Source organism: Montipora capricornis, chromosome 10, assembly GCF_036669925.1.
Source record: "Montipora capricornis isolate CH-2021 chromosome 10, ASM3666992v2, whole genome shotgun sequence".
NCBI lineage: Eukaryota > Metazoa > Cnidaria > Anthozoa > Scleractinia > Acroporidae > Montipora > Montipora capricornis.
This window is the reverse complement of record NC_090892.1, coordinates 60,738,873-60,751,372: the sequence shown is the minus strand read 5'-3', so window position 1 is coordinate 60,751,372 and position 12,500 is coordinate 60,738,873. Positions and strand designations below refer to the sequence as shown.

The 12,500-nt window shown below is 39.6% G+C and overlaps 1 protein-coding gene across 1 annotated transcript in view; it reads right to left on the bottom strand.

Moving 5' to 3' along the window:
- Nucleotides 1-12,500, bottom strand: part of LOC138018417 (ubiquitin carboxyl-terminal hydrolase 15-like) — a 121,733-nt gene that overhangs the window by 95,000 nt on the left and 14,233 nt on the right. The window contains exons 2-4 of the mRNA XM_068865035.1: nucleotides 11,125-11,258; nucleotides 10,269-10,523; nucleotides 1,774-1,922 (exon numbers count right to left, since the gene is read on the bottom strand). Coding sequence (XP_068721136.1) covers nucleotides 1,774-1,922; nucleotides 10,269-10,523; nucleotides 11,125-11,258 — 538 coding nt within the window. The remainder of the gene's footprint in view (nucleotides 1-1,773; nucleotides 1,923-10,268; nucleotides 10,524-11,124; nucleotides 11,259-12,500) is intronic.

The window sequence follows — 12,500 nt, the reverse complement described above, 5'->3', positions numbered from 1 at the left end:
TTTATTGGAGGGTTTAAACTGCAGGTTGCCGGTCATTGTCTTACCATAGCTAAAACACCCAAAACCTTTACTAATGCTAACATCAGGCCTTAAAAATAATGTTTAAGCCTATGGTTAGCATTTTTGTACACCCTCTGGAATTTTTTGTTTTCAAATCAAGGACCACCATGGTGAGTATTAATTCCTGTCATTACAATGGACTTTGCTTTTTACCAAATTGCACATAATCTATGTCGAGTTCAAACAAATCATTAAAAACAACTTTTTAAACATTGAATTAAATTATTTCTCTTCATAAAGACTTCTAAGAGTACACTTACTGTGCGTTTTATTGCATTTCAAATTATGTTTGTGAGAATATTTACATGTACACTGGGAGTGTACACATTTACATTTAATAGACCTTTTCACGGTTTCTGACGCCACATTGGTTGGGGGCCAAAAACGGCTTAAGGTAATTCCTTAGTATTGCATTGCGCATCCCTACTGCGCACGATTTTCGCGTCATTAGCGCGCGCACATGAGCACGTGCGCATACAAAACGTAAGAGATTTCGCTCAAACTAAACCCGACAGCGAAATAAATGTTCCTTTTCTCTCAAACGAGCACGGTGACCCCCGATTTTTTTTCCAGGTATTTGCTAAGAACAGTCTAATAAAGAACATCTTTGAAGGAGAAAAAAAGTTTGACAGTAGAACATGAAATTTTTTTGGAAAACAGTTCCGTACTGGGTGTATTTTACCCAAGGCGAGGACTTCAAGCTAACCACGGAACTGTCCCAAAAAGTGCACTATTCCCACAACCAGGGAATCAGAGTCGGCGTAAATGGAGCATTACTGCTCGTGTAAATAAAAGAAGCTTTATTTTCAACATAAACTTTTGTGTCTTTGAAGTAACCAAGACTTAATTCTGTATGAAGGTGATTCGAATTTTTAACGCGAACAGTAAAAGTACCCAATTTTAAGAGCCTGCTGTCGCGTAAACAAGCATGGTGACCCCATTTTTTTATTGCATTTTTTTACTGTTCATATCATGAATGTTAATTATGCCAAGTTTCCAAAAACGTTTGATAGTAGAACAATTTCAAGGGAATTACCTTAAATTACAGTGAATGTATGGGAATTTTGCCGACTTTGAACCATTATAAAATCTTTTAAAGTCTGACGATTGCATATAGCGAGAATACCTCTCAAAAAGCACTTATATTTAGATCATTTTCGTGAAGTACGACGATCAGAATCAAGCTATAACGACCGTAAACGAAATTTATAAATTTCATATAAACCCTTGTAACCCAAATTATCCAAATTCCCGCGAAATTGGAGGCAACATGAGGAGATCTCTAATATCCAATTTTCAGACATTGTGCCTTGTCCAATGATCTAATTTTCCTTTGAGTGAATGATATTAATAAAACGACTAAAAGCAATTTAAAATTTTGGAAATCTTCCTTTCTGCAGCTGAGTTACAGAGGTTTGAATTTGGCCAAAATCCCATACATTCACTGTAATTTAAGCCGCGTTTGCCCACCAACCAAGATGGCGTCAGAAACCGTGAAAAGGTTTATTCTGCAATATTTGGCAATGTGGAATTTTTTGTAATAAGATCTACTAGTTAGAGAACAGCTACATAGTAAATTTATCCTGTATATTATTTATGTTATTGCCTCAGAGTGTAATGTTATAAAGTTTACAGGAGATGGATAAAATCAGGGATGACCTTCGTTTGAACCCTTTCTTTTCGTTTGAATATTAAACATGATTGTTTCCTTACCTGTCCTGCATAGAGACCAGCCTCTCGAACAGTTTGTTCCATGTTACTGAGTGGTTCAAATGCGTTGCTCATGTGATTGCTTCCTTTAACACGTGTTTCAGTGTCCTCTGGGATACCGAATACTTTTTTCATCTCTGACATAACATGACCTAATACATACAAGGTAAAAAACAGTTAACACTGTAGTAATTACATTAAGTTCTGATGGTCTACAAATAGGCACACGTAATTACTCTGTATGCATCTTAAAAGTGAGGGTTCTACGTTCAGGTAGTACATGCAGATTCATACCATAGTTACTAAAACAAGATATGAGCTACAATAACCTACAATATGAGCCACAATGACCTACAAATGACCTGACCTTAAATGAGTTACAATCAAAGAGAAAGACAAAAGAGCAAGGCTGCTGCCTAAGAAAATTTGCCGGAATCACTTCGGGCTACCAACATTAAAAGTTAGTAGCCCGAGTAATTCTTTTAAGATGCTAGAATAAATTAACCCCAAATACCTGGATCAAAGGGGCTATGTCACGCAAATTGATGTAATTTCATGACACCCACAATGGCCAAAAAGTAAAATGAAACACTGCAATAACGAACAAACAAAAACGAAATACAGCAAAAGGAAAGAGAAGCATGGATGGACACAAATAGACAAGATTGAAGCGGATTGCATTTGTAATCTTGAAAAAAGTCAGCCCGACGTTTTTCAAGTTTATGGCAAATCGCCTGGATAACTATCGTTTTCAGTCAGAATCATCTTGTTTGTAATGTAACGATAATTTTATTAGTAAAGGACTTCCACATTACCATTTTCGAGTTTTAAACTCGTGATTAACTAAAGATTTCCCTAAACACCCAAAAATAACGTCACATACCCCCTTTAAGACGTGGGGGGAAAAATAATGCACCAATCAAATGAACCACCCACCCCTCAGGTCCCGGGAAAGGGTGGGGGATTATCGGAGCATTGAAGCGCCTTTGAACAACAATCTGTTCGCTGGGGGTGGTGCATTTGACTGATTTTGACTTTGGGTCCCATTCCCACGTGGGGCAAGAGTAGAACTGAGAGCAAGCACTGGCCATTCGAGTTTCTAAAGACGGCAGAAAGCGTGAAAAAGGTAGGAACACCCCCTCCCCCTCCGATAGGTTTTTGAGGTGTGAAGGTTATCCTTTTTGGTATTGTGATCCTTAGATATTCCTTAGATGGAGTCACTAAATTGCAGAATCCACCAAACGCGAAAAACGAAAAAGACATGGGCCCGGTTCCTCGAAAGCCGATTAAATCCAGGATTAGCGTTAACTTTTGTTTCACGTTTTCAACTTTTTGGTGAAAGTTTCTTTTGCTTATTTTTGTTTTTCAAGATTGACGTCTTCTCATGTAAAGTTCTGCCGAAAATCTGCGTTGAAAAGCATTTGGGAGTAGAGAAATAAACTGCTTGGTTAATTTTTAATCTTAGATTAGCGTTAATCGGCTTTTTAGCCACTGGGCCATGGTCTATTAAAACTGTACTACACGCCTAAGTACACGTTTTCAAGTTTAACAAAACGATTTTAAAAGGACCTTTATAACTTGTATGGGCCTTAAAGAGGGTATCGAATCTCGATTTTCTACCCTCAAATCATGGTCAGGGCTTGAGAACCTTGGCGGCACACACCTATCCTAAATTGTTGGGGTGGGTGGGTGGGTGCCTTGCCCTTATTTAATAGTTGAACAAAAAATGTGTTAAATTAGCATTTTACCGGTAACTAAAATCAGTGCAAACTTCACCAACCCAACGTAGACCATTTGAAATTTCTCTCCACACTAAATGTTGGATTGTTGTAAATTTTTTATACTCTGAGGATAGGGGCATTTGATCTCAATTTCTGCCTCAGGGGGTGGGGGTCTTGATGCTTTTTGACCAGGGTCTATGTCAAATCCCCCACCCTTCCCAGGGACCTGGGGGGTGGGGGTTTCAATTGACTGGTGTATAACAAACAAATAAACCAAAAGGAGGTAAATTATTTTCTAAAGTACACTTTTACTTTTACTATTCTGAAATGGAATGTTAATTGGGAACAGACAGGATCAAGAATTGTGACTACTATTCGCGCCAGTCCCTTGCGGCGCGACTATAAATAGCTCTGACTTTCATTTCGGCCCAGTTCGGGTTAGAATCTTGCAACGTTACCGTGTTATGGCTGACGCGCAAGCTCCAGTTGAAGCTGTTGTTCCCGCCCCTCAAGCCCTGGTTCAAGTGCCTCCGGTTGCCGCAGGTAATCATAAGAATCCTCAGCAAAATCAGACTCCTTTGCAGGTATAATTTTTGCTTGCTTTTCCCTGGCTGGTGTTCGCCCTTTCGCCTTTCCCTCCCCTTTCTCGTCCACGTGGCTGCTTGTTGGCACCGTTTGTTCGATAGTTTTCGTCCCCTCCTTTTATTTTCTCTTTTGTACGCCTATGGTTCGTTTAGTAAAAGGAAAGGTTACGTTTATACAAACGTTGGCCGTATAGCACTTATATTTTAAACAGAGTTAACTGAATAGAGTGTACTTTGAAGTGCTAGATTTCTATCCCATATGAACCATGTGAGCGTTAGCCCTACTGATTGAAATGGGCCCACACAAGGACAGAGAAAAACTCTGACCAGGGTGGGAACTGAACCCACAACCTTCGGGTTAGATCTCCGCCGCTCTACCGACTGAGCTACAAGGTCAGACGGGAGCAGGCCGTGGGAACCGAAGATGTTAAAGTCACGGCAATGAACATGTACAAGTACAAGGAAAGGTTACGTTTATACAAACGTTGGCCGTGTAGCACTTATATTTTAAACAGAGTTAACTGAGTAGAGTGTAATTTGAAGTGCTAGAGTCTTTCAAATGCGTCTAGTTTTTTACCAGCAAAGCGTGGTTTTAAAATGGCCTGTTTGAACATGAACAGTCTCGTCAAACATATTGATGAACTTAGAGTCCTTCTTTCTGAGTTTTCTGTTGACATTCTGGCAATTGACGAAACAAAACTTGACGAATCCATAAAAAGTTCCGAGCTCCATATACGAATTTATCCGTCGTGACAGAAGTAGAAATGGTGGAGTACGTTTTTATATTAAGTCCTCTAATTCTTATGTAGTGCGCTCAGATCTAAACGTAATTAATCTCGAAAATTTAATCATAGAAATTCGTAAACCGAACTCTAGGCCTTTTCTGATAGCGACATGGTACAGACCTCCCTGTTCTCCTACCGATTTATTTTTACGTTTTGAGTCATTTATCGACAAGGTTGATTCTCTTGACCTTGAATGCTATTTGTTGGGTCACTTAAACTGTAATTTGGCCTCTCCTACATCTGATGCAAACCCTCGTCATTTACTCGAGATTTCGGATTTATATGAGCTCAATCAATTAATAAATGAACCAACTCGTGTTACTGAATCCTCATCTACACTCATTGATTTGATTTTTACTTATCATGCAGATAAGGTAAGCTATTCCGGAGTCTCCCATATTGGCATCAGCGATCATAGCCTCGTCTATGTTTATCGAAAACGTTCTTCTGATTTATCATCTAAAGGACACTCTTACATCTCTTATAGAAATTCTCGAAATTTTAATCAAGATAATTTTCCAAATGAAATCTCTCAGCAAGACTGGTCTCTCGATGAATCTGAAGATCCAAATTTGGCTTGGTCTAACTGGAAAACAAAATTTTTGTGCGTTGTCAATTCTAATGCTCCAATTCGAACTAGACGTGCTAAATTGAATAACTCGCCCTGGATTAATTCAGTCTTGAAGAATGATATGCGCTGTCGTGATGCTGCTAAAAAGAAGGCGATAAAAACAAAGAATTCTCATGACTGGGCTAATTATAGAAAATTACGAAATAAAATCAACAATAAAGTAAAAACCACTAAGGCATCCTATTATCATAATAGTCTTATTCAATCCGAAGGAAACTCTCGAAGGACTTGGAAAACTATTAATCACCTCATTTCCCGTCGTCTGAACAACCAGCTGGCAAAGGAAGTCAAAGTAAATGATATATCTATCTGTAATTCTAACGAGATTTCCAATACCTTTAACCGGAACATTTTTCAACTGTTGGGCCCAGACTAGCCCGCGAAATACCTTCTACTTCGGACGAAGTGTCTACTTATTTAAACAATTTTCCTGAAATCTTCAACAAATTCTCTTTTCGTCCAACTACTAGCAGTATTATTTCTTACTGTCTTGTTACGCTTGATGATGTCCTGAACAAGAAAGATGAACTTCTTGCAACAATGAAAGCAGATCTTCCTGAGAATGGCAAACTTGCCCCCGCTGGAATCAAAATAATTGCAGCAAGTACTACTTTCCTAAGTGGTTTGATTACATCGGATGTGGCTAAATTGAAAGACAACATAACAGCAAGATTTCCTTCTCTACCACTTCTGCAAGCCTTTTCAATCTTCTACTTGAAACAACTCCCGGCAAAGGAAGCACCTGCTTTCAAACTCAACGGGAGAAACCACATCGCCACACTTTCGGAGCACTTTAAGTTGGTGCAACAGAGACTGAGTATGTAGAGATTGAAGCGCGTAAGTCTGAATGGGATCACTTAAAGTTCCTCGCACAAGATCTGAAGTCAGAATGTCCCAGTGACTGTGAGCAAACTACTGAGTGGGTGCTAAGTAAGTTCTACATTGATTCATCTTTCAAAGTGATCTTTCCAAATTTGATGAAGCTGGCTGCTGTTGCCCAGAGCCTCGCTGTTACAAGTGCCTGGTGCAAGTGCCTTGAAGCATATAAAAACTTGGCTTTGAAACTTGGTCAAAGATGATATGTTGCAGGCCCTATTGCAAATCTCGATAAATGGCCCTCCTGTGACTGAATCAGCAGACCTTGTGGCTAACGCAGAAAAAAATCGAAAACTACCCACAGCGACGGCCACTCCACCGGCAGCAGCATCAAAAAGCGCAGATGAAAATGAACAGTTAGACGAGACAATACCCTGACTAACGAAGTGGATTTGCTTAATGAAGACGTTGGAGATCTCTAAGACCAGATTTTTACACAGCAACACGTCTTCAAGAAGCTGCTGGTAAACATGTGCTCATTTCAGGCCTCTGACAGCGAGGATGAAGATTACTAACATTTTATTTGGAACATTATAGCAGATTTTCATTTCAGGTTTTTTCAAATAAGTCGTTGAAAACAAACTGTGCTTAACAACAGACTGTGGAAGTGCTGTGTTACAAAACTATGTTCTACTTTGCTGTAATGTTGATGAGTCGCGTTCAGGAAAAAATCGTGTCGTCCGAACTGGCAACAGGTTTTTAATACACCATTCCAAGAATGACGTAATTCCTATTAAATGAATGAATTTCTTTCAAATGACGTGAATATTATTGGTAAACTATCACAGTGTTCGGAATAGAACTGAAGAATAAAAAAAACACTCAAGTTTTTTGGAAATTACCATTACTGTAACTTTATTCATGTGATCTTTGTGAAGTGAGGTGTATGAAACTGATGAAAGTATTATTTAAAGTTAAATAATTAATATGAGAGTGAGGGTTATTATCACTAAAGCGTCAGAGTCCAAGAAAACGCACTTCCAGGGGTCTCTTTTTCGAAATTTCGAGGGAGCATGCCCCCAAACCCCCCTAGGGGCTCAACCCCTGCGGGCCTTCGCTACTGCACGTGGCCCACTGGCCACGTAACGACATGCTACAGATGACACTTTGGATGAAACGGCTGCTTAAAAACTCATTGACATCCTTACTGTAGGATCCTACAAAATCCTATACATGTAGGTTCCTACATCTAACAGGAATTACAATAGGATCCTGAAAGGATACATACATACATACATAATCTTTATTTAACGTGGGAGAAACGCTTAGCTATAGCTATTTTGCAGGTTTTCCACAAATTAATATTAAGAAAGAAAGAAATATGTACATAAATGTAAGAATATAAAATATCATGCATGTAAAGTTACAAAACTTAAGTAATTAAAATTAAAATTAAAATTCAATATTCCTCACTTGTTTATTAAATTGGACAATATCCTGCAAGGATCTTACTAGGATCCTACTTAGGATCCTGACTAGGATTTTTACCAGGGAGCGCTTACCGGTATTTTACCGCAAAAATGGGGTTGACGCAAGCACAAGCACAAGTGTAAGAATCAAAATTTTTCCTTTTCCTTGTGGTCGCACTTATGCTTGCATTCGCTTGCGGTGAGTGAAAACGAAACTCAGCATATTCCCACAAGGAAATTTGCTATGTCTCACCAATTACAGCGGTTATCAGTCACACGCATCCCTAAACGACATTTAAAATTTCATATTTTGAAATTAAAATTTTAAGTGGATGTCAATCAAATGTTTCCATGACGAATTCAATTGCCGCCAAGAGAACAGGACCATTGCCATGGAAACAATTGATTGAGGTCCACCTAAGTTTTACTTTTGAATGTGAAAAAATGTTGTTGAGGAGCACGTGGCTGACAACCGCTGCAAAGCACTTGTTCCAGAAACCCCGTATCTGAGCATTTGCACAAAATGGCAGAGGCCCTAGTTGACTTTCATGCTTATGTCGACATTCACTAAATCCCCTAGCATAAGCTACTTATGCTTGAGCTTGAGCTTGTGCTTGCTTCGCTTGTGAAAACCAGGCTTCAATAAGAGCAGGAAAAAAATGAAGAGAAGATTATAAACGAGATGCTTCCGTGAAGCATACACTGGGTTGCCTGTGGTACGTGTTACAGAAAATCAGATGGCACTGAATTGTGTGGTATTGAACTACAGCATTCCGGTCTCTGAAGAATAACAAATAAAAGAGAAGCGAGAAACATTGGCTTCTGGGCTGACATGTTGATAATTTTTGAGTTCCCTCACAACTTCTTTTCACCACAAGTTTAAGCGTGCCCTCTGAGCATCTGACAGCTTTGTAATATCAAAGTTCACTGAAGTTAATCCCTGTTCAGCGGGGTTAGTGTTTGGATGGGAGACCAAAACAGTATACCGCTGACGAAACAGAAGCATCGGACCGAAAATACTATGAACACTAACAAATGCGAACTCAGCAAGGTACATATTTTGTTAGCTTGCTTTATGCAAAACAAGAACATCATTCTAAAAGCTTATTCTACGCAAAAAGTAGGTTCTGGAGGTAATTTTGAGAGTGGAAATCAAGGTTACGCGGCAGACGGCAAATACAAACTCACGATTTAATTCAGTTAACACACCAGAAGACGCTAACCTCATTTTGACAAGAAAATGCTTTACTATTGCCATAAAAAACTATCCAGTTAAGCTCGCATATCATAAAACATGATGAATTCATAAAGGCCACCTTTTCCAGCGAACAATTTTTTGAAACAAACAACATATTTGGTATGAGAGGCAAAAACCCCTTCTATTTCATTACGTGCGTGAAGAGAAGAAACTCAATCGTGTCAAATATGCGCAATATTGCAACAAACTAAATTTCAGGATCAAACTGTTTCCATGAAGAACCCTTTCCTTGAATAATGAAGCACAAAATACACGACAAGCTTTCTTTCAGATAATTCTTGGCTGTTACATTTTTTTTACCTGAAGACTGTGCAGAGTTGATCACAGATCCACGTAAGGTGTTCGATTCGTTCAATCGTTCTCTGTCTTTGTTGAACCCATAAGTCACCAGAGAATTTTCCATTTGGTTTCAGTGTTCTACATAACCGTCACACTTGGTTAAATATTATTTTAGAAATACAGCTCACTTTGATTTCGGCTCGACGGGCGATAGATTGTTGTCGAAGTCCATTACTCGTCGCTTTTGAGATTCCAGGTGTTGGTTTTTCACCGACTGCCTGGTTTATCCAACTGACTTTCCATTATTGAGCTTCATAAGGGTATATTTTATTCAAAGATCCACTAAAACGCCATTCGCGTTACATGACTTTCGACGCCATTGCAGGCTAAGTTCATGATTCTCCTGTGTCCACCAGAGAAATCTACGCATTTCCACTACCCTCTCAATCCTAAGAAAATACGCGCAGAGGGCTCTATGCACAAAGACACCACTTACCAGGGGAGTGACAGGCAAGACTTTTACCGACACGGAAAATAACAAAAAAATAATAATCTACCCATTTTCTGACTGGGATTGCCATACGGCAACCCAGTAATAAGTTATTCTTCCCACAATGTTCTGATTACAGCACTGTAGTTCAGAGTGCAAAATAAAAAAGGTCTCAACTTGCTCAGCAACGAGGTTTTGATTGGTTCACAGTGCAAAATGAAAAGTTTCAACTTGCTCAGCAAAAAGATTTTGATTGGTTCAAAGCACAGAGTGGAATGTTGTTTTTAAAGACATGATGCAGTGCCATCAGAGCAGCAAATTATCTTTTATTTTTAATAGCTCATTAGCTCATTTTAGCTTACATGTACAATGTAGCTGATTGTAGGCCAATGTAGCTCATTGTAGGTCATTGTTTTAAGTATCTACGAGGTTCATTCCCAGGCCCCTTCAAGAAAAAGTACTCACCCACAGTATCTGCTTTACTGAACTGCCTTGTGACCAATGTTTGAGGAGCAGAATGTCTTGAAAGTTTCAACTCCATAGAGTACACCTCAACCTTCAGGGATTTCGCAAACATGCCAGCTTCAGTAACTTTCCTCTTGATACTCTGTTGACCTGATGTAACTCCATACCATGATACAAGTTTAAACCATGTATCTTCAGGCAGGAGGTTATAATCTAGCCCATCTATCAGATGTTCCTTTAAAGTAATGCCATCATCTTGATGCACAATAGCAAAATAAAAATAATGATTATGCACAAATTTTCCTAACATGCATGACTGTTTTTATAAGTAGGACTTATTCATTCTTTTAGAGCACTGGACATCTACTTTCTGGTACATGTAGGTATGAGGTTTGACATTTTACAATATGATAGACTGGTTTTGCGCAGAAGTACAAGGTGAAATACAATACAACTTTATGTTCCCCAGTAGACAGACTCAATCATCACCTTAAGCCAGCTGACAACAGCAAGAACTCTGTGCCCTTCTTTTTATGCCACGGTGTGCCTTAGATTTGTCATTGTTCTGGTGTAACTAACTAGTACACAACAAACAATGGGAAAAAATTGTGTTAACCCTTTACTGCCAATGGTGACACTTAGTCTAGTAGATTTCACTCTGTCTAATGCCAGACAATTTTACTCGTCAACTGGGAACACATTGGGAGTAAAATATTGGCTGTTAATGCTTTTCCCATCTTGATCTCTAATTCCCTTTGAGCTAGAAAATGAATGATAATTATTATTTTGGTCTAAGATGTCTTAGCCTCGCAATCCATATTTCCCCCTAAAATGTACATGACATACTGTAACATACCTGCCAACAAACTTGAATTATCTATAGGACCAGGATGGTTTAAATGATCTCCAACCCCAAATTGATCCCTTGAGCATGTATCAAATCCAAGAAACTTCTTCCACTGTTTAAACCATCGGCAGTCTACAAGATACCTGTAAAGAGAGAGGCAAGCAAAAAACAACCTTGTTTTCTCTGAGTGGAGGGAGCTACAGTAAACGTTTGCTTTTTTGGCAAATTATCTTACAGTAACAATTTACATGATTACATGACTTGTATGATATGTTGCATTTCTTACACATTGCATACGTTTTAAATTAAGTGTACATCATTCAGACTGTCAAACCACATGTCATGGTGGGACGCATCTGCCGCTTTTTCTGGTGTATGAACTTTCGTCTAAGCGAGCTCTGACAGTTGCTTTCTTCCATACCTTGTCGCCTGATCAGAACAGCTTCATCCTAACTATGTCACCTTCTGCTAGCCCTCTGAGATCTCTGGCGCCGTCATAGAAGTATTTGATCTGTTGTTCTTGTCGCTTCACTAGGTTCCGCTTGTCTTTTTCTGGGTATGTTACTCTTGGCTGGAGTAATTTTCCGGATGTTGGCAACAGAGTCTTTGTGCGCCTGTTCATGAGTCTTTGTGCTGGGCTTGAGTCCATTCCTTGAGTTGGCATGTTTCGATAGTCGAGGATCGCCATGTAGGGATCTTTATCGCTGTCGAGTGCTTTACGTAGAAGACTCTTTGCTGTCTTTACAGCAGATTCTGCTTTCCCATTGGCTTTGCTGTTGCCGGGGCTGCTTGGGGTGTGCTCAAAGCCCCATTTCTCTGCGAACTTTCAGAATTCTTCGCAGTCAAACTGTGGCCCATTATCACTGACTACTTGGTCAGGGCATCCGTATCTTGCAAAATGACTCTTCAGTTTCAGAATCACTGTGCTGGCTAGGGTGTTGTTGAGTTTATCTGAGGTAATTGCTGAAATAATCGACGGTGATGAGGAACTCTTTGTTGTCAAACGTGAAAAGATAGACTCCAATCCTTTCCCACGGTCTGGATGGTGTCTTAAGTGGCATCCATGGCTGGTTTGGTTGGGACCTCTCATATTTTCTGCAGGTCTCGCAGGCAGCTATCATCTCTTTGATTTCAGCATTCATACCTGGCCAAAAAATGCATTCCCGAGCACGTCTTAGGCAGGACTCAGCTCCCATGTGTGACCAGTGAATCCTCTGCTTCATGTTTCCGCGTAAGGCTTTCAGTATGACAACTCTCTCACTTCTGAATATGAGTCCGTCTTGCACTGATAGCTCATCTCGTATGTAGTACAGTGCTACTTGTGCTGGTGCTGCATTTCGTTCGGCGGGCCAACCTTGGAGGATCACAGACTTAAGGATTTGCAG